General features: G+C 48.5%; 1 protein-coding gene across 1 annotated transcript; it reads left to right on the forward strand.

Annotated features, from left to right (window-relative positions):
- Positions 1-2,122: 2,122 nt before the first annotated feature.
- On the forward strand, positions 2,123-27,633 carry CASQ2 (calsequestrin 2). The gene is made up of 11 exons (XM_032207612.1): positions 2,123-2,356; positions 14,598-14,682; positions 15,169-15,269; positions 16,902-17,013; positions 17,510-17,583; positions 18,390-18,520; positions 21,458-21,503; positions 23,940-23,994; positions 24,515-24,615; positions 24,880-24,954; positions 27,430-27,633. Exons 1-11 carry the CDS (start codon positions 2,123-2,125, stop codon positions 27,631-27,633), a joined length of 1,218 nt encoding a protein of 405 aa, XP_032063503.1.
- The last annotated feature ends 85 nt before the right edge of the window (positions 27,634-27,718 follow it).

Below are 27,718 nucleotides of genomic sequence, written 5' to 3' on the forward strand. Positions count from 1 at the left end.
AATAAAAGGAGGGCAAGAGCCCGGGAAACTGATTTTGAAGTAGCTGTGAACATTTCATTTTTACAGCACTATCTGATGTGTGCCTGCTTTAAAACACACTCTGATGGCAACGGCAGCCTATTCCTGCACTCCAAATGCATGGAGTCCTTCAAAGGCAGCCGAACAATGTGGTGTGGGCCTGATCATCCCACAAGCCTGGTTCCATGCTTCACAGCCCAAATGTTCAGCAAAAGCCTATCCATTGTCACCCACTGTGACATGAATCTTGCATCTTCCACTAAAAGCAATCAGATTTATTCAGGTTTGTCACATCTCCCTCTGAAAATGACTGTCCCCGAAGAATGGCTCAGTGGGGAGTGAATTTCAGAGGCTGTCTTGCTCTGGATTCTACCTGGATTGCTTAGGTTTCATCATCAGGGCATCAAGTTGCAAACAAATGCTAAACTCCTGAAAATGCAAGACCAGAAATTAAGAGGTTTTGGAAATATGACAGGCTTCAAAACTGCTGCCTACAGAGTTTCTGCCCATGGTTTGTGGAAGTTGAAAGTGACATCTGTGGGGGACTCATGTTCCTGTGTCACCCAGAAGAGAGGTATAACTGCTAGGTAGTGTTCACGTTTTGCCCCAAACAAACTCTGAAATACCCCAGCCATACAGTTAAATGGGACCAGCTGGTTGGAGTGAGAGCTGCCTACACCAAGGAGGGACGTCACCTCCTCACGGGCGTGGATGGAGCTAGGTCATAATGGAGCCACACGCAAGGAGGAGGCCTGGTGAGGCCATGTGTCTGCACATCACTTTGGCACGGGGGAGACCCGTGCCCGCTGTCAGACTCTTCTTTGCCAGCTCCTCCAAATACCTTCCCCAGCAGATCAGCGTCACCCCGCTGGTGGGGCTGGCTGGCAGCCAGCTGGCCTGCCTCCCCATCCCTGTCGCTGCCAGTCATGGGGTGGTGGTGACACCCCGCTCAGAGGAGGGGAAGAGGTGAAAGGCTGTGCCACCAGATCAGGAACAGGGAAGCAGTCATGCTTTCCCATCTCACTTGCTGGGAAATGCAGCAAAGCTGCATGGAAAAACCCTCGGGGACAACAGGCAGGTCCCCAGAGGCTGGAATGTGATGGTGACATCTGCTCATCACCTTGAGGAAGTCCTTTCCTCCTGCCCCAAGGCACCAGCCTGGCTCTTGCCCTTCATCCCCCTTAGTGTGATCACGCTTCATCCACTTGCCAGCAACGTCTGGAACTTGGCAGCTGCTGCGGGCATGGGAGGTGGCAAGGCGAGCTTCCCTCTGCTTTAGGGTTACAGCTGTGAGAGGCAGGTCCCAGGGCTGGCAGATCTCTTGGTACCTCACAAGTGGAGGAAGCACTTAGAGCTTGAATTCCAGCAAGCAGCTTGGGTGCATGCCCCAGGCAGCAGGAGGAAGGAGTCCCACTTAGTGCTCACCTCCTTTGCCGCCAGGGAAACGTGGCTTTTCCTCTTGTGGTGCTGATGAACCTCTGAAATGGTTTAATCCGAGCTCTGCTATCCGCATCCTAATCACTGTGATGCCCAAGTGGTTACAAAGAGAGACACCCTTGTTGCAAAACGCAGTCGGTGTCTTCTATTTTTGCTAAGCCCTGGTAGGATGGATCGTGCCCCGGCTCTCTGTATAAATGAAGACCGTCCCTTCCCAAAACCTGCCTCTGTTCTCCCAGCATTGGCATCCTCCACTCCCTCCCGCACTCCCTCTCACTCACTCCCTCGCTCTCAGATGATGCAGAGTGCCAGCAAGTCCCTCAATGGTGTCATATCTGTCCTTTTTATTCATTGCAGGGTTTATTTTTAGCCTGAAACAACTGCTTCCTAAAAATGGAGTTCCTAATGACACGGGAGCCGGACACAGCTATGTAAGGTATCCAGGGCTTGGCCTGACAGCTTCTCCTGTCTGTCTTTGTTGTGAGCCCAGGACAGCAAAGTTTGCTGCTTCCCAACTGCCTTGCAGAGTTTGGACTGAACACTAGGAAGGCAGCAGAAAGAGAAACTCGGTTCAAACTTCCCCTGGAGCCCTCGGCCTCCTTCTCTTTCCAAAGGGAGAAGGAGAGAGACCTTTGCCTGCCCTCCGCTGCACTCCCAGGGCTCCCCCATGAAGGCGACTTGCTGGATTTTGGCAGGCTTTTGCCTGCTTTTCTGCTGCAAGGCAGAAGAGGGACTGAATTTCCCCACCTATGATGGGAAAGACCGAGTGATCGACCTGAACGAGAAGAACTACAAGCAGGCCCTGAAGAAGTACGACATGCTCTGCCTGCTCTTCCACGAGCCCGTGAGCTCCGACAAGGTCTCCCAGAAGCAGTTCCAGATGACGGAGATGGTCCTGGAGGTAAGCACCGCTGCGTGTCCCCCAAGGGTCAATGCCACAGCGTGCTCTGAGCTGTGGAGAGGAGCCACGGGACAGGGCAGTTGGAGAGTCTGGGGGGGGTCACCCAAAGCTCTGGGTTTGAGTTAGCCCCTGAGCTCTGTGAAGCACAGGGAAAAACCTCTGTCGTGCTCTTCTGAGTTGTTTGCTGGGAAATAGACTTTCTGAATCGTGCGTCAGAAACCCACAAAAATCGAGTAACCTTGCAAACCTCAACAGCATGAACTCAGCCCAGCTGAGCTTTTCCAAATCTCAGCACAGGTCTGGGTACACAGCAAGAAATGTTTAGGTCCTTTCTCCTTCTATGCAAGCTAGAAATCCCCTTGCTTTCTGGATGCATTCCTGTTTCCTATCCCACCGGGAGCGATCAGCCAAGAAGCCCTGCCAAACTGTGCTGCAAATGGGTGTCCCAGCTCCCCATCTCAAAAGCTCCCCATTGGTGCAGCATTAAATTGCTTTTTGTTTTTCTGACACTCGGTTGCCTGCTTGGAATAAGTCTGTGGCTGCTTGTTAATACAGCCATTCACTTCTGTGCTGGAGAAGGAGAAAAAAAAAAAAAAAGAAAAAAAAAAGTTGTTAATTCTTTGGTGAAAGAATGATTAATTATCCCCAGTAAAATAAATCACATTAAAAATACAAAATAGATTCATAGCATTCTTTCTTGTAGTGTGGCTGTAATCTAGGGAATTACACAGCAGTAAACCTAGATGGTTAGGTGTTGATTTCCTACCAGGAGCTTAGAAATATTCCCTCAGCTAAAAGGCACATTTGAGAAGAAAGTGAGAACCGCAGAAGAAACACATGAGCATTGTCAGACCCAGAGAAAAAATGCATTGCTCCCCTGTAATTATAGTAAACGTGAATTAGATAATATGCCCTCTGAGAGCTAGGACCTGAGAAAGTCCGAGGCAAAGTTCAAGGTCTACTGACCTCCTGAGCAAGCTTCACAGCAAGAAAGATTCAGAAACTAACCAGGTTTTACTCACCTGTCAGGAAACAGTTACTTGCTCCAGGTGAGTGATCAAATAACACTTGGCAAAGAAAAAATAACCCTGGAACTCCAGCTGAAAAGTTCACGGTTGGTGGTATAACCACATTGTTATTTAATAGGATAGCTATTTTGTGCGAGAGGGATGGCAAGCATTTACTAAGTGCATATTTATAGAAACCTGACAGAAGCAGGTATTGACTGTGCACTGCTGGCTGTACTCCCCATGACACCTACAGCCCAGTTCACAATCAACCATATCAAGGGTGCAATGGCCACAACACAACATAGGTTAAAGCCTTTATTTTGCTGGGTTTGATTCAGCAGTGAATACATTGACTTAGGACTCTGGTGATTTGGTTTCCAATCGCCTCTCTGCCATGGGCTTCTTATGTGACCTTGGGCAAGAGATAGAGGATTAGATCCGCAGCAGACTTTGTGTAATTGTAGTGCTGCTGTCCACTAATGCTCAGCTACGAGCTAACTGTGGCACAGAACACCCTGCACTTGTGGCTCTGACCTCAAAACTTCCCCAGCACTTGCGGTGCTGATTCAGTGCATGTCTCAAAGTTTCAGTTTCCCCTGGACAGGGAACAGCTGCAGCAATCTCATAGCCCGCTATGCAGAGAAAATCCAGCACAGGACACAGCCCAGCAAGGTGTTGGTGCTCCCAATTTCTGTATTAACTCAGCCATGACAGCAAGCTGGGTTTTAACCTGTTCCTTTTCTGAGAGCATTCAAACCTAACCTTCCTCACCTCAAACCATAAGTTTTGTGCAGTGGGGATCACTCTCCATCTCCCCTGCCTGTGGTAGGATGTCTTTCTGGAGCATCTCATGTGTTTTCACCTTATTGTATTAAGGATTTAATGTCTGACTGACAGCAAGATGTGCTGCTTCCACAGCCTGGAAAACTCTGTGTCCTTAGCTTCCCTGCCATAAAATGTCACTGATCTCCATCATTAAGAATAATAGAGACCCTTCATCCAACACACAGCCAGGTGTGGAGCTGGGCAAAGATCTGAGTTAGGTGTCTAAGAGTTGTGACCTCCTATTGCCTGATGCACACAGGTATGTGTGTACACAGGAGAGAATGGACTTCACGGACGTTAAGTCCTGAAAACTCCAAAATTGTCCAACCTCTCTGTTTCTCCCACATACACCTTATAAGAAAAGTATAATTCCAAAGACCAAAGGCCTTAAAAAATTTATCTTAATGCCAAAAAAGAACAGGAGAGATCCAGTGCCCAGGTCCCTCCACATTTGCTAGGAGAAACTCTCAGATGTGCCCGGATAGTAGACGACATGGCATGTTGTCAAAGCAAGCAGGATTCCCAGCAGTGCCTGCTAGTTCCTTCACTCTAGATCAAGCCACTGGTTTAGGCTTCAGCACATGAAAAAAAAGGCCCAGCTACAAAGCACCCAGGAAGGGATGGGCATAGATAACACCCTTTCAAACCAGGAACAAACTGTTCCTTGACCATGAGCATGGTTTCATTAAAATATGTGGCTCATGGTCAGCAACAAGGCCTGACGGGGGCTTCTTGCATGCATGAGGAGTCCCTGGGTCTCTGGTAGCTAACAGGGCTTGAGCTCACATGGCAGACTTTCCTTATTTTAGGGCACTGCAGTCTCTTCCCTTCCAAGTCCCCGCTCTTCATGAAGCTTGCAATTATTTAATTACATCAGAGATCCACACCCCTGGAAAACTTGGCTGGAAAGAGCCAAGAGCTTGAAAAATCATTCAGGAAGGCAAACCAGGAAGGCAGAGAGAAGAGAATCACAAGGGTCTCATTTCCTTAGGGAAACTGGCTGAAAACCTGACAGCACATGAGTTAAGCACATGCTTAAGGACTCAATCAAGCCTTATCTATGAGCAGCAGGATGAGGAGAAAGCGATACAGTAGGAAACATTTCCTTCCCATGACAAAAGCCCAGTGTGCAGGACTGACTGACACTGTCAAAAGGTCTGGGTGCACAGCAGATATCCCCAGAAAAAGGGATGTCATCGTTACACTGATGTTAGGGCAGGACAGCACACGACATCTTCAGCTCCCTGCACCCAGTCATACTGGGATCCATCACTGGATTCCTGCACAGCCCAGGTTGCCTTTCCAGTTTGGAAAGGCAGTGAAGATGAAGACCATCAGCTGGCCTGGCAGCTCCTGCTGGATATTTCCTGGTGAGGACAGGGCTTGGGGATAACCAAGCCCCTGTGGGAGCACCACCAGTAGCTTTTTGGACCATCCTTTGCAAATGGCAGCAGCTCCACAGATGGCAGTGCCAGCCCCTCAGGCCCAGGTGGGAAGGCTGGGGCTGTTGGGTTAGTCCATCAGGAAAACAGTCAAAGCAATGGCTGGAGATACAGCTGCCTACAGCTGAGTAGCCAGGGCAGAAAAATGTTGGGAAGGGATTGTAATACACCAGCAATCTAGGGCAGAGATGCATGAGCATGGCTGTTTCACAGCTCGAGGTAAGGGGCTCTTATCCTCCTTTGCCTTCCTTTCTCCTGCCCCACTCCCCGTCCCACTCAGGACAATACCAGAGGTTGGACCAGGCAGTCCTGAAGCTAGCAGTAGCTGTTCCTGCTTTGTGGCAATGTTTCTAAGAGTTCTGCATGCCTGTGAGGTGAGCACAGTGAAGAAGCAGAAGACACACAGCCAGACACAGAGTTTCATAATGAAGATATAACAGACAATTAAGAAACAAACAAAAATACTAATTGTCCTAAAATCTCTCAGCTTTAATAGATGGCAAAAGAGGACAAGAACAAAGGAGTGAAGCTTAGAAATACCCGTTCTGCTATTATTCTTCTCTGTAGCTCTCCTACCATAATTCCTCCTGCCCCATACCACCACTTCTCAGACCTTCTCCCCTCTCCCTCTCATCTCTGAACCCTTCCTAAATACTAGCATAGCTTTACTTTCCAGTGGGCCAGATTCAGCCTCTAGGAGTCATGTAATGAGAATAATGAGCACCACGGTTAGGGGCTTTCCTTTTGCACATGAGAAGCTCTCTCCAATAACTGAGGTCGTCTTATGGCATAGCAGGCCGCCTTCAATGCAGGATGCCATCCCCATTACCCTCTCCTCCACTGAAACTTGCTCAGTCCTTGCTCCTCTGGCTCATTCCTCACCTGTCGTGTGTGGATATACACATTTAGGCCCCACAATTGAAACAGTGTCCCTCAGCTGAAATGCCATGGAGAATTGCCCTAGCACAAATCAGTCTGCTCAGAGTTAGGACAAGAGGGATGTGGTGTTTCCCCATCCAGATCAGCTCTAGCAGCTGCCTGACCTCTGGAAATAAATGGCAGAACAAAGTGAAACCCCATAATGTATTTGGCCAATTCTGTAACACAAAAAAAATCCCCCTGTGAACCTGGTGATATGAGTCCATGAGGCTGCATTGCATCCCTCTCCCAGTGCCCAAGAAGGGTCAGTAACTACTTGTGTTGTGAGAGGGACAGATAGATTCTGAATTCAATAAAAGACCAGAGTTAGAGTGGGTATGAGGTCTAATTCACTTAAATTCACTTTATTTGAAAATGCTTATGTTCATGAGACAATCAATGCTTAACTACAGTTTTCTGGGCTGGACAGACACTTTACACAGGACATGCTCATTGAGTGCCACAGAGTACCTGTGTCCCTATAGAGCAAGTCCTCAGGGTGAGGGATGAGGCACACCTGGGTGGAGAAGTACATGCAGGAGCCTACAGGACGAGTACCTTGTACATACCTGTAATAAAAGAGGTGCTTTGGTTTCCATAGCTACTAAAGCGCTGGTTTCCACTGCAGATAATCTAATGCAAAAAATAAGGGAGGAAGAGAGAGAAAAGGAAAAAGTGTTCACTGATTACTTTGCCCTTTGAGACTATGTAAGTAGGTCTCGGTTCATCAGCCGAGAAAGGGAGCTGATTTTTAGCAGCAGCACTAGGAGGATTTCACTCTCTGACATGCCAGTCACAGAAGCGAGTTACAGAGAGCTCCCCATTTTGTAGATGGGCACATTGACAGCCAGGGGCAAGTAGGTGACTTGGTCTTTCTGTAAAACAGTGGTAGAAACAATTTTGAAGACTACTTTACCTGTTATTGCCTCGTTTCTTTCCTTAAAGGCCCTCCATCAGTTCTCATCAGTGAGTTTGGACTGGCTGTACAAGCAGCTTCTAGCATAAGACCTCATAAGTGGCCATGCCACTCTTTGGAAGTCACTATTCATAGCCACGGTGATCAAAGCTATACAAATACCACCTGGAGGCATGGCAGACCCCTGTGAGCTTGGGCTCACCTGCTGACACAACGCAAAGCCAAGTCTGCCATGCAAGTCCTTAAGCCATTTGGAGACTCCTTCCAGGTCAGCCCTCCATTCAGAAACACAAGCGCTCAAGAGATGAGGAAAAACTTTGAAAAACCCATCATCCTAGGTCTCAGTCATCCTGCCACACCAGTCAAGTTCCCCCCAAAAAAGTGCCTGTGGGGGTTTCCAGTGCGTTTCTGATTCCCAGGAGGCAGGATCCCACTCCTATATAATAAGGTACCTTTGTCCTATCCTTGTGTGTTGTAAGTGGGGGCCTCAAAAGGCCTAGCCTGAGCTCACATTCACCCACACAGTGGGTGTGTGGTGTTTATTGTCATCATTTCACGTTGTCTGCCCCAGACCTTGACATTTCTCAGGAGCCCACCTGTGGCTGGGGTAGCTGCTGCCCTGCAAGGTAAAGCGGGTGCCCTGATCCACGCTGCTCTGGCTCACACTGGCCTCTCTCCACAGCTCGGTCTGCCAGTGCCCTTCATCTAAAACCAAGCTAATCAGAGCCTGCAACTGCCCTTCATTCATGCCTGAGGTTCACTGGTGGGGAGAATGGAAAGGAGATAGGATAATTTTCTTTAATGTCCCAAGAGGGAAGAGAGCTATTTCAGCACAAAGCCCGAGGACAAATGGGCTATGAATAAACTAAGTCTGGAAACTAGGAAGCTCCTAATCACTAGGGGAAGGAGCCAAGGGGATAACAGCCCTGTGAGTTTTAAGAGGACATTGACCAGTTTATGACAGAGATTGGGTAAGCTGGTCCAAGGTCTGGTGACTACAGGTGTCCTGTCAAGGCCTCTGTCCTTAAATAACAGGCACCCAGGTAAAGAACTGGCAGTGGCCTAGGAAAGAACTGACTTAGCAAGGTCCAAGTCCTCCTTTCTTTATTTCCTTCGCACTGTGGGATTTACCTAGATAGAAAACCTTGCCCGAGGAAATGGAGCGAGCAGCAGCACTGCAGATCTGAGGCTGTCCCCCCCTGTCGCAGCGCCCTGGGACAGGCAGCGCGGGCTCTGCTGATGGGGCTCATTCCTGCGCGCTTGCTGGCACGGGCCAGCTGCAGTACATGATACCTCCTCTTTCTGGGAACTCGGTCCTGCCCTGGCAGCAGCCAGCTAGCAGATCCCTGACGCCAGGTGACGTCCCGGGGAGGGGAAGGGGCTGCGCATTGAGCACGCTTCCCTCCTGCAGCACCCGCTGGAAGGAGCTGTTTGGTGCCCTGCGTATGCCTGATGAACTCAACCCTCACTTTCAGAGCAGCCTCTCTGACAATAAGGCAGTCACTGCCTCACTTTTGTGGCAGACAGCCCCCAAATTGCCCCTCCTGTCTCTGTTTTGCCACAGGGGGCTTGGTGGGGTGGCCCCCGGGCGCTGATCCAGGCCCACCAGCAGGAGAGCTGGGGTCACCACATGCACGCCCGCACACTCAGGGCTGTCCTCGGCGTGCAAAGCTGCCCGGCCGAGTCGGCAAAGCACCTGTGAAGCGGTGCCAGCAGCGCTGGCTGGCAGCAGAGGCAGGTGGCCCCTGCCCCGTGGGCGCTCGGTGCCACCGGCATCGTCCCCGGGTATCTCGGGGGGCTGCGCTGCGGCCTACAGCCGGCTAAAATTAGGGATGCCCGGGTGCGGATAAAAATACAGCCCTCGCTATGTGAAACCTTCAGGGAGGCGGCCAAAGAGCACATCATATGCCTGGCCGGGCTGAGTGGCCGCGTGGCAATTAAAGGCCTGGGGCAGCGTTCTTGGAGCGCTACCTGCGAAGGCCACCTCCCGTGCAGGGCCTCCGCAGGAGTGACCTTTGGGTGATCCATATTTGGGGACTTGCCTTTTAGTCGGAGAAGCAGCGACCCCCTGAGAGGGATGGTTTGGCAATAAACAGCCTCCGCAGGCTGCCCTGGTGGTGGAAAAGGGCAAGAAGGTGGCACACACTCACTCTCTCACAGCCCTGCTGCCATTTCCTGCAGCAGCAATTTCTCAGGAGTCTTCTGCCCCTTCTCTTTGACCACCACGATGCTCCGGGACCTGTCATTCACCAGCCTGAATTTTGCAGGGACCTGAAATTTTGCTGCTGAGGGATGCAGGGTGATGCTGCAGGGAACAACACAGCATTAGGAAGGAGGGAGATCCCTCTGTTTTCTTTCAGAGTGCCCACTGGCTTGCACAACTGGGAAGCCAACCATAACATGAAGCTGTGAGTCCTGCATAAGGCGTCCAAGCCACTGGGGACATACCCTAGATTCTTGCCATCTCCTCCTGTTTCTGAGAACAGAAGTATTAATGTTTTGAGATATAAAGTCATCAGCAGCCTCAGCACCAGCATCTTCACATCAACCAGGTTCTTCACATCAACATAAACTGCAGCTTTAAAGAAAACTGGGGAGAAGGAGCAGAAAATGGAAAGGAGGATGCATTGCTTGAGGGACCTTCCTTCATCATCTCCTGTTCCTCTCCTCCTTGCATTGCTGAAATTTAGCTCTTCCACCACTGCCAGCTTGGGAAACAGAAATCGCCCAGTGCTTAGGAGAAGCTTACTCCCAACAGCTCTCATAGATACCCAGATCTGCATGCCTGGGCTGCTGGGGAAGGTCAGCCTTGCTTCTTGTGGGGGCACCAGACATGCTTTTAAAGTTAGAATGAAAATCCAGGCCAGAAAGACATAATGTCATTCCACAATGAAAAACTGTCCATGCTGGGACACCGACCCCTTCTACTCGTATTTGTAACCCTCTCAGATGGATTTTTTCTGCCATTTGACAGCCAAAACCAACACCAAATGCAAGGTTCAGCACAATCCCTGTTGTCTGCAGCTGAAAGAGGATCGTGGCCAGACAACCTGTCACATTTATAGTGGTGGCACTTCTGCTGCTCTGTAGCCAAAAATTTCAGAAGGACCCTGTGAGCCTAATTAAATCTTCTGAAAGCTTCCCATCACCATACACCTAAGTTCAGATGGATGTTGTAGGTATGAAGCTGAGATGTTAAAGTGGGGAGTTGTTTCTTTCCAACCCCATTATTCAGACTGACAGTCCCTGCTGACACTAGCCAAGACAAGGTGCTGCTTGCTTACTTGGTGGTCCTCAGGCATCAAGTAGGGCTGGCACCTCTCAAAGATCCCAAAGAGCTGTGCCGTCCCTTATGCTTACCCAAATGAAGGCTGCCTGTTACCTGAGGGAAGCAGGAGAAAGGAAGAGTGCTCTCAAACTCACACCTCCTATTCCTGAGGATGCACAGGACAGAGCTTGTGGTCCCATGGCTAGAAAGTGTGCATTGCGCAGGCTTCATGCACATGAGAGAAAGTCTGCAAAATGTGTGGAATATGAGCTTACAAACCCCTGCCATCCTTACTGATGCTCTAAGCCAGGTTTGCTTTCCCCAAAACTCCTGCTGTACCTCAGGGACTGTATAACCAGTCAGGTCCAGCTCTTCTGGGGCAGTTTCTCCCTTCCACCTCCCCATGCAGCTGTTGAAACTACGTTACTTGCTGTAGAGACACACAAAGGCAGGGGCTCTGGCTGGACAAGACTTCAAGCAACATGGATTTAAAAGGAGGAGAAGGAGAAGGAAAAGGAGAAGGAGGAGGAGGGGGAGGAGAAGGTGGTGGTGGAGGAGGAGCTGTGTTCTTACATTACAGCCACCTCCCTCCCACGGTTCCGAGCCAAAAGGATTGTCAAGATTAGAAACATTATCTGCATTCAAATCCCACTAGCATTATGGAATCAGAAAATACTGTAAGGGGATATATAAATGCTTGATACTGTAATGAGGAGGGGGCAACCAGCCAAGCTGCTGTGCCTCTGGCACGCTCTCTATTTTGCTGCCTGATGAGGTTCAAATGTAGGTATGAGAATGCATGCACACCTAGGCACTGGTCAGACTTCCCTGCCCCACTGGAAAGCAGCAAGGGCAGGAGCGAGGTCCTGCCCCCACGTAGCTGGCACTTGAAAATGTCACCGTAGGCACTGGCACCCTGCAAAGGTCCCCTGCCTCCAGGCGCTGCCACAGTGGAAAGAGATGCAGCGAGTCTCATGTTGCAAAAAGATTTCCCCAGTGCAGGACCCCAGCACTCCGCGGATGAGCACAGCCTGTACCGCTTTGCCTCCTTATCTCGTTAGCACAAAAGCCCAAACGAAGGGGGCAGGCTGCCCACAGAGCTCGCAGCTCCCTCCCCGCAGCCACACGTACGCACTGCACACTCTGATCTATGCACACCCATCTTCTCTTGGGGTGAGCCTCCTCAGAGGGACACCTCCAGACGTGCCTACAGGAGAGTCGTCCTGTCATCCACATTTTCTAGACACATTTCCCCTTCCCAGCAAGCTCACATACATGCCCCTGAAGCATACGCTGCTCCTGATCCAAGATTCCTCTTTTGCAAACATGTCTCACTCCCCACTCATGCCCGACCACTTGTCTGTAGCAGGTGTTGCAGCCTCACATGATGAAGGCACATATCTGAGCTTCTTCAAACACCCCCAGGAAACTCTAACCATCTCCTGCTTGCAGCAGTCAAGAGCTATCGGGATCAAACTGCTTGTACTAACATAGATATAAGTAAGTAGCCAGTGAGCTTGGAGCTAGATCAAGTGTGTTTAATGACTAGACAGTTTTCTTTCCTTGGTCCTTCTCTATTTTACTTCTGGTCACAGCATGACCAGAGACTCAAGCTTTGACTGAGGAACCTCTTGCTGCTCTACACAACTGCTTCAGCACAGAGAGTGACTGGCAATGTCCCCTAAAGCTGCTGGCTCCATCCCTTTTTCCAGTAAAGGCACAAATACACATAAAAGAGAACAAAAAGCAACTTCTGTCCCTACTACCTGCTTGCATATGTCTAGAGAGCTCACAAGAGGTGTCCATCTCTTGCTTCTTTATTGGTCTATCTGCTGCTCCCAGGTGCTGCAACATGTCAGGCCACGGCCTGAGCCAGGAGGTGGGGCACCAGAACTGGTAAGACCAATGTTTTGGTGCATGAAATACAGACCAGTGCTCTGTAGAGCTCAAGAGCCCTGAACATGCAAGCCTCACCTTTATTTCAACCTGGTAAACCTGTGTGCTTCCTCCATAATGCGGAGCACCCCCTAAAGACAACAGGCCACGTGGCTACAGGGAGATAAAGGCTGCGGTAATTGCATGTTGCTGTTCCTTGATGAAGATCTGAAAGGAAGATGTGGGTATCCACTGCTGCAGGGGACATCCTCTGGAGAAAGAGGCTGTGATGCTCTGATTGATGGTTGATGGAGAATGTCTTTGGAAGAGGCCTGGGGACATGTATTTGTTGAATGTTTGTTAAACCATGTTCTCCACATAAAGGTTGCCTCCCTTCACTTGAGCAAAGTCCCTGAGCCTAGAGTGTCTGCTGTCTTCCCCAGAATTTTGGTGAAGGGCTGAGCACTGCCAGCGTGGGGAGCTGCCCTGTGGCTTTTGCTCCTTGATGCACTGGATCGCTGCTCACTCTTGCCACAGCCGGCTGCAGGCAGGGGTTATTTATAGTGGGGGAGCCAAGGGGACACGTGGCCACAGGTGCTGTGGCACCGGGTGACATTCAGATCAGCTTTGAGGCCAGAGGGGAGTACCAAAACGGCCCCTGGAGGAGGGCACTGCTCATAAATCAGCCTGCCACCTCTCTGGGAGCCACTTTTCTGCTGCCACCTCCAGCTTTCTGTGGCTGAGAAGAGGTGGAGACATCCCAGAGGCTTCCGACCTTCTTCCCCATCCCCAAATCCATCAGGGTTTTGTGAGGGTGATGGGGCAGCAGCATGCTCCCCAAGGTAGGGGACATAGTGGGGATGGCAAGGAAGGCCGTCAGCATCGGAGGCATCAACAGAGAGGCAGGGGAAGAGGAGGAGGGGGTGCTACAGCTGCTCGGTGGTCTCAGGATGATGTTACCACCCTGGCAGGTGCCTGTGGCAGGGCTAAAGGAGCCATCCACTCGCTTCCCAGGGCGGCCACATGTCCCAGGAGCCTGGGTAGAATTCGCAGGGTCCTGCCGCGGGGCACTTGCAGCGCTTCTCTCCTTTCCTCAGATATCTATTTTCACGAATCAGGCAGGAACTTGATATCGTCGAGAGGCCCCTTCATCAAAAATGATGGGAGCAGAGCAGCAGTTTCCAAAGCTGTGAGGAGACAAACACAAGTGTGGCTGGGATTAGCCTGGTTTCCTAAGGAAACCGGGCAAAAATAGGGACCTGGCACAGGGGGCTGGCTGAAGCCAGGGCAGGAGATGTGGCTTAGGGTATTTCACAGCAGAATGGACTGCCTTGGCTGGCAGCTCAGCCATGCTGCTTTATTGCTCTGCTCTTACCCTCTGACTTGCCCACAGGTCAACACAAGCCAGAGCATTTAAACACCGCTGGGTTTGGGTTTCTTTGCAGGGGGATAACAAGAACAGCAATATGGGACTGACATGGGGAGAAAGGAGATGTGGGGTAAGGCCACGAGCACCTGGCAGTGCAGCACCACTTTGCTTTTGCAAGGCCAGGGAGTATTGACCACCAAATCATGCACAATCATTGCAGTGCCCTGGCTTGGAGCACTCCCAGAGCTAAAATAATCTGCAGTGCCCATGTGCCATGGGTGCAGGTCTTTCTCCTAGCCATGCCCACTGCTTTGGTGTCCCCAATGCAGCTGGTAGCGCTTTCCCAATGCCCAAGCGTGAAAGAGCAGCTGGCAGCACGTGGTCTCACCAGCAAGCTCGGTGCTGCGACACAGTGGGAAGAAATCCAACCCGTGTGACCTCCAGGCAGCCTTATCTCAGCAAAGAGGCAGCATGTGATGCATGCCACCCATCGGCACCACCTGGAAGCAAAATATGGGTCACTTGTGCCTGCTGTGCCACTCTGGCAGGGCACAATGCCCTTTAGCTACCCTGTGGTGTTCATGCTGCTAATGCTGGGCTCTGGTTCCTCTCCCACAGCTGGCAGCTCAGGTCCTGGAGCCCAGGAGCATTGGGTTTGGGATGGTGGACTCCAAGAAGGATGCCAAACTCGCCAAAAAGCTAGGTGAGTTCCATGTTTGATACGTCTGGAACAGCATGGGAAGAGCGCAGGAGGGATGGCAGCCTGAGAAGCCAGCCCAATCCTTGTCACCACGATGGAGAGGGTGATGGTGGCAACTGCATAATACCTGGGGAGGATTTTTTGAGTTTAAAACCCTATTTGGCTTCCTGGTCACTTTTTACATTCACAGAGTTGAGTCTTCTCTAGGCAGAGAGCACAGCCCACACAGAGATCCATTTTCTGTGTAGTGACAGGTTGGTCAAATTTGGGGTGGTAGAGCAAGCTCAGGCTGAGGTCTGTCCCACATGCCATGAACCACCAGCCAGGAAATTGCCAGGATTATTTCTGACTGGACCAGCTCAGACATCAGGCAACTGCATTTTCCCAGGAGGGGTTGCCAGAGTAACCAGCAAGATGCTCCGTGGTAAAAAAGAGTGATGCTGTTAGTGATGTGTTGTCCTCATGACGTTTTCTGTCTCCTTCTTTCAGGCTTGGTTGAAGAGGGAAGCCTCTATGTCTTTAAGGAGGAGCGGTTGATTGAATTTGATGGGGAGCTGGCCACAGATGTCTTGGTGGAATTCCTCTTGGATGTAAGCACAGATAAGCTCAGAGCTAGAAAAAGCTTCTCAAAGAAGACCTTGAAAATACTCAACTTTGCTAAAAAACAGAGGTTATTTTTATTTGAAACTCCATCCCTGTATGCTGCACACTGGCATACAAATTATATTCGCCAACTTCCCAAATAATCATCCAACCATGAGTTGCCAGAAAAGCCAATATCTTTATACCCCACCAACCACTTATATCTTAAAGACACTTTGCTCCCTTTCCTGTTAGTGGAGTATTCGGTTGCTTGACTAGGGAGCTAGTGCCCCACCTCAGTTAGCAAGCTGGCATGCAAACCCTTTGACATTTGCAAAATCCTTCATTCTTTTCTAAGAGCAGAAAATAAGAGTCATTTTCAAAAACCGTAAAAGAAGTAACATTCCCATAGAACAACTAAAAATAGCTCAATTCATTGAAAAAAAAAAAAATGCTGCAAACTACTTGCCCATTTCTGGAACCAACCATACAAACAATGCAGCATGCTGCTGCCTCTTCAGCAAGCTTACTGAAGTGCACTACCAAAAACTAGAGGAGAACAAGACTGGGGAAGAGAAACAGCTCCCTAGGACCCCAGCTCCCCTTCAGCAATGAGTTTGTGGCCGCACACATTAGGTGTGATGGGCAAAGCACATGCAGGTGGCCTCAGGGACCTCAGTAGGGTCTCTCCGTCCCCACTGATGAGGTGTGCAGTGTAAGGCACTTTGTGAGGCTCTGTTGGCTGTGCTTTGTGGTGTGCTGCTGATAAATCACGTTCTGTGAACAAAGGGGGAGAGCAAGGATTTCTGTTTGTGTGTTTTCCACACGAGGGAAAACACCTAGAAAAGCAGGGTAATAACAGCAAATGCATCTGCAGTGCCTGGGCAGCCTGATCTCAAAGGAAAACAAACCCAGTGGGTCTCTACAGGCTTTACCATGGCCTGCATGCATGTTTTTCTAGTGAAGCCACACCTGTTTTATACCAGTGTTGCCTGGCAAAAGTATAATCTGACCAAATCCTTTTACCAGCAGTGGTTATTTAAGAAACAAAGTTAGGCCTAACGATATGGCAGATTGATCTCCCACCTTCCTCATCAAAAGTGTGATGTATCTGGGGACAAAGCGCAAGTTTAACTCCTTCTGAATAGGTGGATCAGTATGGAAAATATACTTTTAGACTTTCCACTGCTCCAAAACAATATTTGGCTACCTTTTTAATATTTTCCAAAAGCATGTTCTTTGTAATCATCTTTTCCAGCAAATGACACTTAAAAACAAATATATCCATCATTCATAGAAGCCCACAGTCCCCATACCAGCCCCTTTCAACTGTTATCCCTTCTTCTCAGCCTCTCCAAAGCCAGCTGCAATTGCTACCCCTTCTCTCTCATCACAGCAGTCCCTCAACATCTATTTGGGTTACCCTGACCTCTTTCAGCCTCCCTGTTGAAGCACAAGCCTGTGTAGTGAACCTACTAAGAGCTCCCTCTGAAGGTGACCTATGTCTCTTGGTTCCTTGCATTAAGGCAAAGAGCAAGCAGAGAAAATTGGTGACTTCTTCCTTAGTCTGCTAGTGACACAGTGTGACAGTCACAGGTTGGTGCTGGAAATCATGATATCAAATGCATTTGTTGTGGCAGCTGCTAGAAGACCCCGTGGAGATCATAAACAGCAAGCTGGAGCTTCAGGCCTTTGACCAAATTGACGAGGAAATCAAACTCATTGGCTACTTCAAAGGAGAAGACTCTGAACGTAAGATGCATGTGCCCCTTGGGGGACTCGGAGCCTTGGTGGGGGCAATGGGGGGTTCTTGGTTCCTGCTCATGAACATTAAGGGCATGAGATGCCACAGTACAACAGTTGCTGGAGGATGAGATGTACGTTAAGTGCCATCTTGATAAATGTAAAGCAGCAGCAAGCAGGACAACTTTGGGCAGCCTGGCGCCAATGCTGGAGCACTTCCTTCCTTTTCCAAGGATTTTTTTGCTGATTGCAGTCCCTGATCTGTGTGGCACGCTGGGATCTGTAGTTTTCCTGATCCCTGTGGGACTGCACAGAGCATGTCCCGTTTGCTGCACATGAAATGGTTCTTGTTTGTAAACCCTGGAAGGGTGGAAGAAACACAGTGCTGTCATCTGCTGTATCTTGTAATACTTTATAATTGCTCTTCCCTTGTGGCTTCTGCGCTGATCAGAGTGAGACCAGCTGTCTATGACATCTTTTCTTCATTCTCTTTTTCACTTTCCAGATTACAAGGCATTTGAGGAAGCTGCTGAACACTTCCAGCCCTACATCAAATTCTTTGCCACCTTTGACAAAGGGGTAAGCATCCACAGACCTCACCACGGGAGCTCACAGCCTCCTTTCTGCATGGCTCAGAGTCTTTCAGTTAGAAAGGTCTAGGCTCTGAAGTAAGAAGTTAAGAGCAAACCTTCCCTAAATCTCTGGGTGTTGTGTTTTGGGTGCACTGGTGCAAAGAATGAGAGGATGTGGTCCTGGGAGTCCCGCTGATACCCTGCTTGAACAGGGTGGTTGGGCCAAATGACCTCCAGAGGTCCCTTCCAACCTTGCTGTTCTGTGAATTTGTGGTATAAATGGGATATGCTCAAACAGGGGTCATAGAAAAAAAATGGAACAAGAGGCATAAGGTGCAAGCAGATCCTGTGTTTATCACAAAGCCTTGCTCTTCCTTTAACTTCCATATCTACCACTTACATGGTGTTTACCAGAGGCTCAGGATGTTCCCAGACTTAATATCTGGCTCCAGCTCCTCATTTTAAGCATTCCTCTGACTTGTGGTATTTGTGTCTGCTTTTTGGGTTTGGCCCTGTTCCAAGACAAAAGGCCATTTCTGCAGTACAATGTCAGATCCATAACCAGCTCCATTAGGCTCGTGAGACTTGGACTCTGGCCTTGCTCTGCCCCAGTGCTCAACACTAGTAGTGCAGAAAGCATCAGTGGTTTTTATAGCAAGGAAAGATTCGTTTGTGTTTTGCTGGCCACCCCTAAGAGTTCAAGCTATGAGAGAGAGAAAACACCTTGACCTCAGCTCTGCCACTAGCAGAGGCTCTGGGTGGGCCAGGGGGCACCTCAGGCTGACTAACCTGTGGCCATCTGCCCTGCAACAGGTTGCCAAGAAGCTAGGCCTGAAGATGAACGAGGTGGACTTCTATGAACCGTTCATGGATGAGCCTGTTCACATCCCCGATAAACCTTACACGGAAGAGGAGCTGGTTGAATTCGTGAAGGAGCACAAAAGGTTCGTAGCATGCATGAGAAGCGAGCAAAGGTGTCCATCATCACAGGCTTGACCCTCCAGGGCAGCCTTTCTCAGTAAAAATGAGGATAAGCACCACCTTTTGGCTGTTTGCTGACCCACACTTGAGATTTTGATGGGTCTTTCTACTTCCTAATCCCACATAAACACACAGAGTTAAATATAAGGGCACAGCTACCTGTGAAGTGCTGGACTTTTGCACCCTTAAAAAATACAAGGGATCAGAAAAGAGCTAAAGAAAAACAGGGCCATTGATGCTGCTGAGACGCCATAAGTAGGGAGATTTGTATTCACACACATACACAGGGTTTAGACAGGAGCTTGTGTCTTGAATCTGCAACTTGGAGACAGATCTCTGCCTTTTTTTTTTTTTTTTTTTTTTTTTTTTTTTTTTTTAAAGATATGAAGGGGTCCTCTATTTCCCATGTACTCTCAGGTCACTTTGCTGACCTCCTGGACTTCCTGACCTCGGCCCTTCCCATCTTCTTTCCCAAGCTGTTTCTGTCAAGGAGCAGCAGCATCAGGAGGCTGATTAAACGCAGTCAGCTAAATGCTAGCCTAATAAGGCAAGCTCTCCATCAGCACAGAACTGCAGTAAAAACTCCCCATGTCTTACATTTCTTGAGATGCTATGTTGCACTCGGTAAGAGCCATTTATTTTGTCAGTGCCGAAGCTCAGAAGGGAATTTAACGGAATCTCAAGAAATTGGATGCCTGCTCAGGTTAGAATCCCTTGATTACCTGTGCAAAATGCTGGGGGTGGACCAGCATTTTGGGGGACACCCCATTTTGGTGTAGCAACATGGGGCTGAATTCTGCTTCCTGAAGTCACCTACAATGCATTTACTTTGCTCTCTTTAGCACAGGGGAGCAACTGGTGTAAATGTGGAGAAACTCCACAGATATCAATATATATTGGCATGCTCAAAGTCCTTTACGCCAAGCTTCCTTCCTCCAAGACCTTCCCCCAGAAAATGGCTAGAGAAAACATCTGAAAAGCCACGTACATGTACATTAATATGCATTCATTCACCATAATCTCTAGTTTCTGACAAAGAGCAATGAGGATGCTTTCTGGGTCAAAAATTGTATCCCTGACTTTGCGCTTAGTGGCTATTTCTTTGATTTTTATAGTCATTTTTTTTTAACCTCATTTCTACTTTGATGCTGAAAGTATCCAACTGAAATGGGTTCCACAGGTGAACTATGCATTGTGTCATATGAGTATTCCTCTTTGTTCACTTTATACCTGTTACCTAATAATTTCACTGTATGCCTGTTAGATCTTGTGTTATGAGGAACAACGACTAACTATTCCCTATTTCAATTCTTTTTATCATTCCTGACTTTTTACAGTCACTTCTTTAGTCACCTATTTTTCAACACAATGAGGTCTCCTTCAGTTAATCTCCATGAAACAGAGGCCATTCCATACCTTTGTTTACCACTACCACATTTCCACTTACCTGTTTTAGTTGTCCCGTATAGCTTCTGCAATTAAATGGTTCGAAACACAATCATTTCAGTGTGGGGATGCATAGTCCATTGCCATACCAATACGATGTGTTTTGCTCTTCAGCTGCTTCCTAACCATTTGCAAACTTCTTTTTTGCCTTTTGCCTTTGGAGCTGCTGATTTCTCAATTTGTGACACCTGGGCCTCTTCGCTGAGAGGCAATAATTGATGATAACTAATTTAGAGCCCGTTGCTGCACCTGTACAATCAGGGTTGTTTTTCTGCAAGTGCGTTACTTCCTATATGTCTATCCATCATGCAGACACTCAAGTCTCAGGAGACACCTCTGTAACTCCTCACCGTCAGGCCTGGTGTTGGCCGTCTGAGTAATTGGATATGATAAGCAAATGCTGTCATCTTCCTATTTCCCAGCTTTTTCAGATTATGTAAAAATATGTTATGCATATGATCATGTCAAAGCATATGCTATGAATCTTAATTGGCTCCTCAGAGCCCTTAGGAACCTCTAAAAGTGTGAATCTCCACTGCTCTGGTAGCAAGGCAAACCAAAGCGACAGGTAACACATCTCCTTGATGCCACCTCATCCTGGCCATATGCTGCCACTCCCTTTACCAATTTGTTCTAGGCCCTCATCGACTGACACTTCTCTTTGCAGCAGCTTTTGGGGCTGGTCTGCCACAAATCACTGCTTTGTTGGGGAACCTCCCTGGACACTGATGCCACAGTCAGCAGAGCTGCAAAAGGCCACTTGTACTTGTCTGCTATGGGCTCGTGTCCCTTGGGTGCTCACCTCTCAACCTGCTAGGCTTTCTGACAGGCTTCCTGCTTTGGATATGTCCAAAAATATTTACTATTCCTTTTTCTCATCTGGTTTGAACTACTTCTCCAAAAAATTGCTTTGGTTGGTCTTGCAATTTAAATGTTCATTCCATTGGATATTATGATATAATTCTTCTTGCCAGAGGTTATTTTTTTGCTTCATCAGAGTCTGGGGGGATTTTTATGATGGAATTAAGCTGGGTTGAAACTAACAGAAGAAGGGAACAAGGCCCCATAGGGAAAAAAAAAGAGTGTGAACAGCCCAGGGACTGCAAAACAAAAGTGAATGGGCCAGCTCACGCTCTCAGCATAGACAGAACAATCTGCCGTGTGTGGCACTGATTCCCCCAGCGTGCCCCAGCACAGAGAGGCGTCTCATCTTCCCGAGTACAAATAACGTCTGCACTGACTCGAGAGGGGGCAAGGGCAGGGTTTTATCACCATGCATGAAAGCAGAAGTTGACCTACTCTGCCCCCAGGCTCACGCTCAGAATGTGATGGCTTACAGTTCTGATTCCAGCCACTGATCATATGTGCCATGGTGACCTTGACCTTGACACCAACAGTGTTGTGTGTGACGGTGCTGGACGTGTCCTCAAAGAGCCTTTTTGTCTTCTTTTCAGAGCCACCTTGCGGAAGCTGCGTCCAGAAGACATGTTTGAGACGTGGGTAAGCACATGTGGGTGCGGAGCCTTGCATCCCCTGCTTGTTTCCAGCAAGAAACAAACCCATTCTGGCTACCGAACCACATCTCTAAAGCTCCAGCCTCTGGCTAGGCAAAAAATAAACAAACAAACAAACAATAGTAATAAAATTTTTTCCAGCATCATAAACAGTTAATTCCCAAGACCCAACTATTCTCCCCAAGAAATGGAAGACCAGAAGCTGGTCTCAGTTAAGTAACTACTCCAGCCCCCCCAAAAGGTATCTGTTGTTGAGTATCTCTGAAGCAACCAAGGAATACAGATGCAGAGCACCGTCGGGAAGGATTATCTAATGGGCATCAGTGATGGTGGTGGAGCAACCATGGTGGCCTTCTCACTGGAGGAGTTACAGAGATTGTACCAAATGGATGACTCATGGAAGTTGTGCTGGAGCAGCTGTACAATTCAAAATGCAAGCGAGGGCAGGCAATTCAGCTAATTATATAGATTGCAGAGCAAATCATCTGTTGATTGCTCTTCTCACAGCGTGGGAAAGCTGCAAGTCAGCGGTCATGAAGAACTAAGTAGCAGTTTGGAAAAGATAGCATGCACAGGTCTCTCCTGGTCTGCAAAGTAGGGGAAGAGGGATGGGGTCAAAATTAAAGAAAAATTGTGTATTGCAAATTATTCCTTTGCTGTGAATGAATAAGATGTTAATAGCCATTTAGGGAACTTTAACTGTCAGCTGAATGCTGGGAAAAAAAAATTAAAAAAAAAAAAAGCTGAGCAGGTGCTTTATAGATGTTAGAGTAGTTGCAGTCATTCCTCCAAAAATCTCAGTACAGCAGTTTTAACAGCATTCAATATATAACACGAAATGCCGTGGGACTCAGAAGCACCAAAAACCCTGGGAATCTTTAATACAACAAGGCAAGAGGTAATAAAACTGTATCAGGAGTTATGAGTCACTAAGGCGTGATAGGTTTTCATTTGTTTTGAAATACAGAATCTGTGTAGAACATGGTTTCCTAGATCCATTGAAGTCCCTCAAAGTTATTTTCGTGGGCTTCAGTGGGACCCAAATTTCACAGGCAGTGATTTTGATTTCATACTGAATACATTCTAAAATAACCTCCAGACAAGTATGAATTGTCAGTGGTGGGATATTTGCTTGAAAAACAGCCTGGGAATACAGAGCTCGCCTCTGCTACAAGCAGGAGACTTGCATCAACATCACAACAGGCTGGGTTCTGGTCTTGATGCAAGTTCAGAGAATCACCAGTGGCCTCACTGGAGTTACTCCAGCTTTACTTGCTGCATTGGAGGTCAGAAAATAGGTATATTAGATAACAATATATATATACTTATATATATATATATATCGGTTTTATATATATTTGTATTTTTCTGTCTGACAGTGCTGCTGGCAAATATGGAGAAAAAGCAACTCTATAGATTTTGCCAGCTGTAAGTGGCCTGAATCCCAAAGTAAATCTGCCCAGAATGCTCCTGTGAAAACATATTCCCCAAAGACACCAGCAAAGGCCCAACACCTGCTATTGTTTTTAAAGATAATGTTTTCCACTTAATCTTTCAGTGTTGTTTTTTTTTTTTTTCTCTCAGTTTTTGATGGTGGCTTTGTCACCTCTGGGCTCAGAATGGAAAAGAAATTAGCATTTAGATGGGAATTTCTTCTCGCATTAAAACCAATTGAAATGGAAACCAGGACCAGCAGCGGGTGAGGAACGTGAAGCCGTTCCATGGGAGATGACATTCATAGCAGGCGGATGATGAAGCAGCCGGCAGATCGATTGGCCTTTGCCAATATCATTACCCATTGCTCACGTGTCTCATGGAGAGAAGCAGCCTCCCAGGCTGTCATTTCTATTCCCAATTCGTTTTAGCCTCAGATTGAGCCTCCCACTCAATGCCCTTCTCTGTTCAGAGACCCTCACATAAAGCAGAGACCCTTCCCTACCCAAACGATGCCAAATAAGCCACCTCACCTCTCATAAAGGGAGGGAACCTCCTTCACTGGCCCTGAAGGAGGATGTTTTGGGGCTGAGTGTGATGGGGAGATATTTGTTGTCCCAGAAGCAGTTGCAAATTGACGAGGTAAGGTGACCTTGGGCATGGTGGGTGAGCCCCTATTGCCATGCTCGTGGGTCCTCAACATTCTCTGCAAGCAAGGATTTGCCCCACACCATCAGAAGCAATCTCGCTTTTGCCATCACAGTGCCCACCTCATTTTTAGTCATGGCACTTCAGCAATGCTACCCAAATAACCTGGTTCAGTGCCTGCTGCTTCCACAGCCCATCCTCACCTCGGCTCCCATTTCTGGTGTCCCAGTGGGGCCTCCTTTTGTGACTGTGTGTTCGAAGGTATCCCACCACTCTTCGTCTCCAGAAACCACCCTGTCCTCTCTCTCTGGCTCATCAATAACAGTTTTGTTGTTTGCAGGAGGATGACATGGAAGGAATCCATATCGTGGCCTTTGCTGAAGAAGATGATCCAGGTAGGAGGCTATTTTCCTCCTCGCACGACTCCCACAACTCCTACAACCAGCAAGGAAGTTTAGGCCTGGGCTACGAGATCTGTCTGTGACCCTGAGTCTGTCTTGCTGTGTGAACTGGGAATGTGCTGAGGGCTGTTTTTGTCACATGCGAGCAGGAAACCCGTGGGCACTGGTTCCTGAAGAGCCATGGAATCGGTGATTCTCGATGCCATCAGCGTGCCAAAAAGCTTCGGCCTCGCAGGGGCTCAGCTCCTCCCTTGCCACAAGAAAACACTGACAGTGTTCCACTCCGTGGAGGGATTATGAGGCTTAATTCATGTGTAACTAATTTCAATACCCGAGGAGGATGCTCCAAATTAAAAGCCTTATTATCAGAAGAAAAGGCAGGGAGACAGCATTTTAATGAGAATTATAAACAACTCCTGCGTTCACAGAGGGCGAGGGAAGTCAAAAAAAAACACAAGCAAAAGTAGCTGGGTGTTTGTGGGAGAGGGCTGCAGAGGTTCTTCTGTCATTTCAGACGGCTTTGAGTTCCTGGAAATCCTGAAGCAGGTTGCCAGGGACAACACCGATAATCCCGACCTGAGCATTGTGTGGATTGACCCCGACGACTTTCCTCTGGTGAGTGGCAGGGGCTGGTTTCCTTCCTTGGTTTGGTGCCTGGATGTGCGCACACACAGGAGCGCAGGAATCGCCCCAGCCCATGCACAGGCTGCAAAGGAAGGGACGCAGGACTAGGGGCGATCACTGGGAGCTGCTCATTTGGGTGGCCTCTCTCCCCTCCTGCCTCCATGCGTGGTCCCCTCCCCATGGGTTGTCCAGCTGAATTTAGACAAAGGGGTATTGCAAAGGTCCTGGTCTGAGTTTTCTTTCTCGCTCCCGCAGCTGATCACTTACTGGGAGAAGACCTTCAAGATTGACCTGTTCAGGCCACAGATCGGCGTGGTGAACGTCACAGACGTGAGTAGCATCTGTCCAAAAATCTGGCAATCCCAACATTAGAGTGCTCAAAATGCTGCGGCCCAAGGCAGAAAACAGATCTGCTGGCATCAGTAGGATTTCTGCCAAGTTCAAGGAGACCAGGCTTTTTCCCTGAGGAAGAAGCATCAGGACCACCTCATCCCTTTTTCAAGTGGAGCTCTAACATCTCCAACGTTGGGGTTTCAGTCTGAGCATGTTTCTGCTGCTGAGCTGCACACAACACACTTCTGCCAAGGACAGGAGTGTCCTTCCTGTGGCCTGAGCTTCAGGGCTTTGCCAGGTTTCAGTTTCCAGGTCTCACATTTCTACCCTGTCCTGCAGCACGCACCTTTGTCCATGCTGCTCTGACTGAACCTTGCTGGGTTTGTGGAGAAAAGTCATGCTTAGAGCAGAGAACTGGGGAAAAAGGAGGCTGTTTTTGCAGCAGAAGCAGAAAGGCACAGCTTGTATGTAGGAGGGAAAGATGGTCCCCAACAGATGACAGGGAGCAACCTCACAGATCAAAAATGAATAAATAAATGCACAGCTGTGATAAGAATATGACATAAACTGGTAACAGAGGGATCCTGCTGGGGTGAAGAGGCTGTACTAGGGTTTGTCCAGGCTGTCCTTCGTCTCAGCCACCACTGTGCAGGAGGAGGTGCTGGAGGGACTGGGGTGGGAGGAGGAGACGTGTCCACCTCCCCATCTGCCTTCAAGCTGGTCTGATGTCAGGTTGCCTGTGCACAGTGGCAGGGAAGGCAAAGCGATGGTGTTATAAAGAAAGCAAAGTCCCTGGATCTTGCCCATCCTGTTGAAGGGAATGAGAAGGAGGTGCTCATGTTGGTTTACGATCTACAGAGTAGGTGCAATGCTGGCTGGATGTGCCCGGAGTTTAGAGCAGCATCTGTTGGACCATTGGGCAGACAAAGAAAAAGAAAGAGAGCCAAGGTAGCATCTGTCACCTACCATCATGAGATAGAGGGACAGACAAGCCAGAAATTGAGCCCAAGTCTTCCATTTTTTTGTCTATATTACTAGCCCGTGATATATCTCTCTGCTGTATTTACTGCAGTTGGCTGTGTTTAAGTCACGTCAAAGTGACATTAAACAGCTATCAATGGAAATTCATGAAAGCAGGACTGTCAGCAGCAAGAGAATCATTTACAAAGCAGTAATAGGCAGGAACATATGCCTTATTATCTGACAGCCACTAAGAGACCTGTAGAAACTCATACTTTATCTAGATTTGATATAGTAAACGTTTCAGATTGTTGATTATAGTATTTGCAGGTTTTACTTCTTTCCTCTTAAGTCTGTTTTCCATTCCTCAAGAGAGAGATTTAAGAAAGTTCTAGGTTGGCTGGTGATATCTAAAACAAACACTGAGCTCATTTCGCTATTTCAGTGTTACATCACTGCTTTCAGCGGAGTTACACAGGTACAAAGTGAGGCTTACACAGCAGAGAACAAATAAACACTCCTGTTGGCTTCAGTGGACATAACCCCTCTGACCCCATCACTTCTCTAAAAACCTGCCAATGCAAACAGCAGAGCTCCCAGAGGCCCCCACTGGCCCCGGCACATTGTTGTGGCTCAGGACTAGTGCCATGACACGCTGCAGAATATTGCTGCTCTTTTTGCAGAGGATCTTTAGATGCAATGGGCCCACTCCTCTCCAGTTTGTCTGAACGTGTCCCATTTTGCCACAGGAACAGTCCTGGGGTCAGGGACAAGGTCATTTGCACGAAGTAAGAGCTGCGTGCTCAGTTTAAGGAGGAAAATATTGTAGAAGAAATACAGCATAAGAAAGCCCCCAGCATATGAAAAGCTCTTGCTTTTGCAACATCAAATGCTGTACGAGGTAACCTGACAGCGCCTCTGTGAAACAGGAGGCTGATCCTGTCTCACAGAGAGGGGACAGCAAAGGGAAAAGGGCTTACTCAGGTGTTTGCCCAAGGAACCTCTAGCAAAACAGAGAGAAAATCTTTCATTTCCAGGTCTCAGAGATAATCTAAGCCGTGCTTCCTGTCCCTGGCTAATAGCTGCAATTAGACAGCACATTCTTACTCCATTTTAGACGTGTTGTTACTGAACTCCCCACTTCACCCTTCCAGTTTATGGAAGCAATGCAGACAGCTGGAAAAAAAAGACTGGGGGGTGGGCATAGTCCAGGTAAAGACCCATAGTCCAGCTCTTGCTGACAGGTGTAAGCAGTGCAGGAGCAGGAGCAGGCATCAGGCACACAACACAGGGTGAACGACACCATGCTCTCCTCTAAACCCATCAGAGTCCCACTGCTCGCAGTCAGATGCAATGGCACGTTGTGGGGGAGCGGTAATTTTGGCAGAGAGATATTGTGGCTGGTCCTGCCCACAGGCAGCAGGGAGGGAGCTAATGGCACCACCATCCCTGCATCCTACCCGCAGCCCAGTCCTTCCCACCACAGTAACAACGAATCTGATCTCTTTGCAGGCTGACAGCGTCTGGATGGAGATCAGAGACGATGACGACCTGCCCTCAGCCGAGGAGCTGGAGGACTGGATAGAGGACGTGCTTTCTGGGAAGATAAATACTGAAGACGATGACGACGATGAGGATGACGATGATGATGACGACGATGATGACGACGACGATGACGATGATGATGATGACGACGACGATGATGATGACGACTAATTGTGACTCTGTACAGTTTGACTTGTGGGGGCTGAGAGGCCTCCCCCCGCGGCAGGTCCCTCCGTTGGAAGACCTGTGTTTGAGC

This window comes from Aythya fuligula, chromosome 1 (genome assembly GCF_009819795.1).
Source record: "Aythya fuligula isolate bAytFul2 chromosome 1, bAytFul2.pri, whole genome shotgun sequence".
In the NCBI taxonomy this organism is placed as follows: domain Eukaryota; kingdom Metazoa; phylum Chordata; class Aves; order Anseriformes; family Anatidae; genus Aythya; species Aythya fuligula.

Coding starts and splice junctions, on each gene's coding strand:
- CASQ2 (XM_032207612.1), top strand. CDS start 2,123: ATGAAGGCGACTTGCTGGATTTTGGCAGGCTTTTGCCTGCTTTTCTGC. Junction 17,584..18,389: donor TTGCCACCTTTGACAAAGGG/GTAAGCATCCAC, acceptor GCCCTGCAACAG/GTTGCCAAGAAGCTAGGCCT. Junction 24,955..27,429: donor GCGTGGTGAACGTCACAGAC/GTGAGTAGCATC, acceptor ATCTCTTTGCAG/GCTGACAGCGTCTGGATGGA.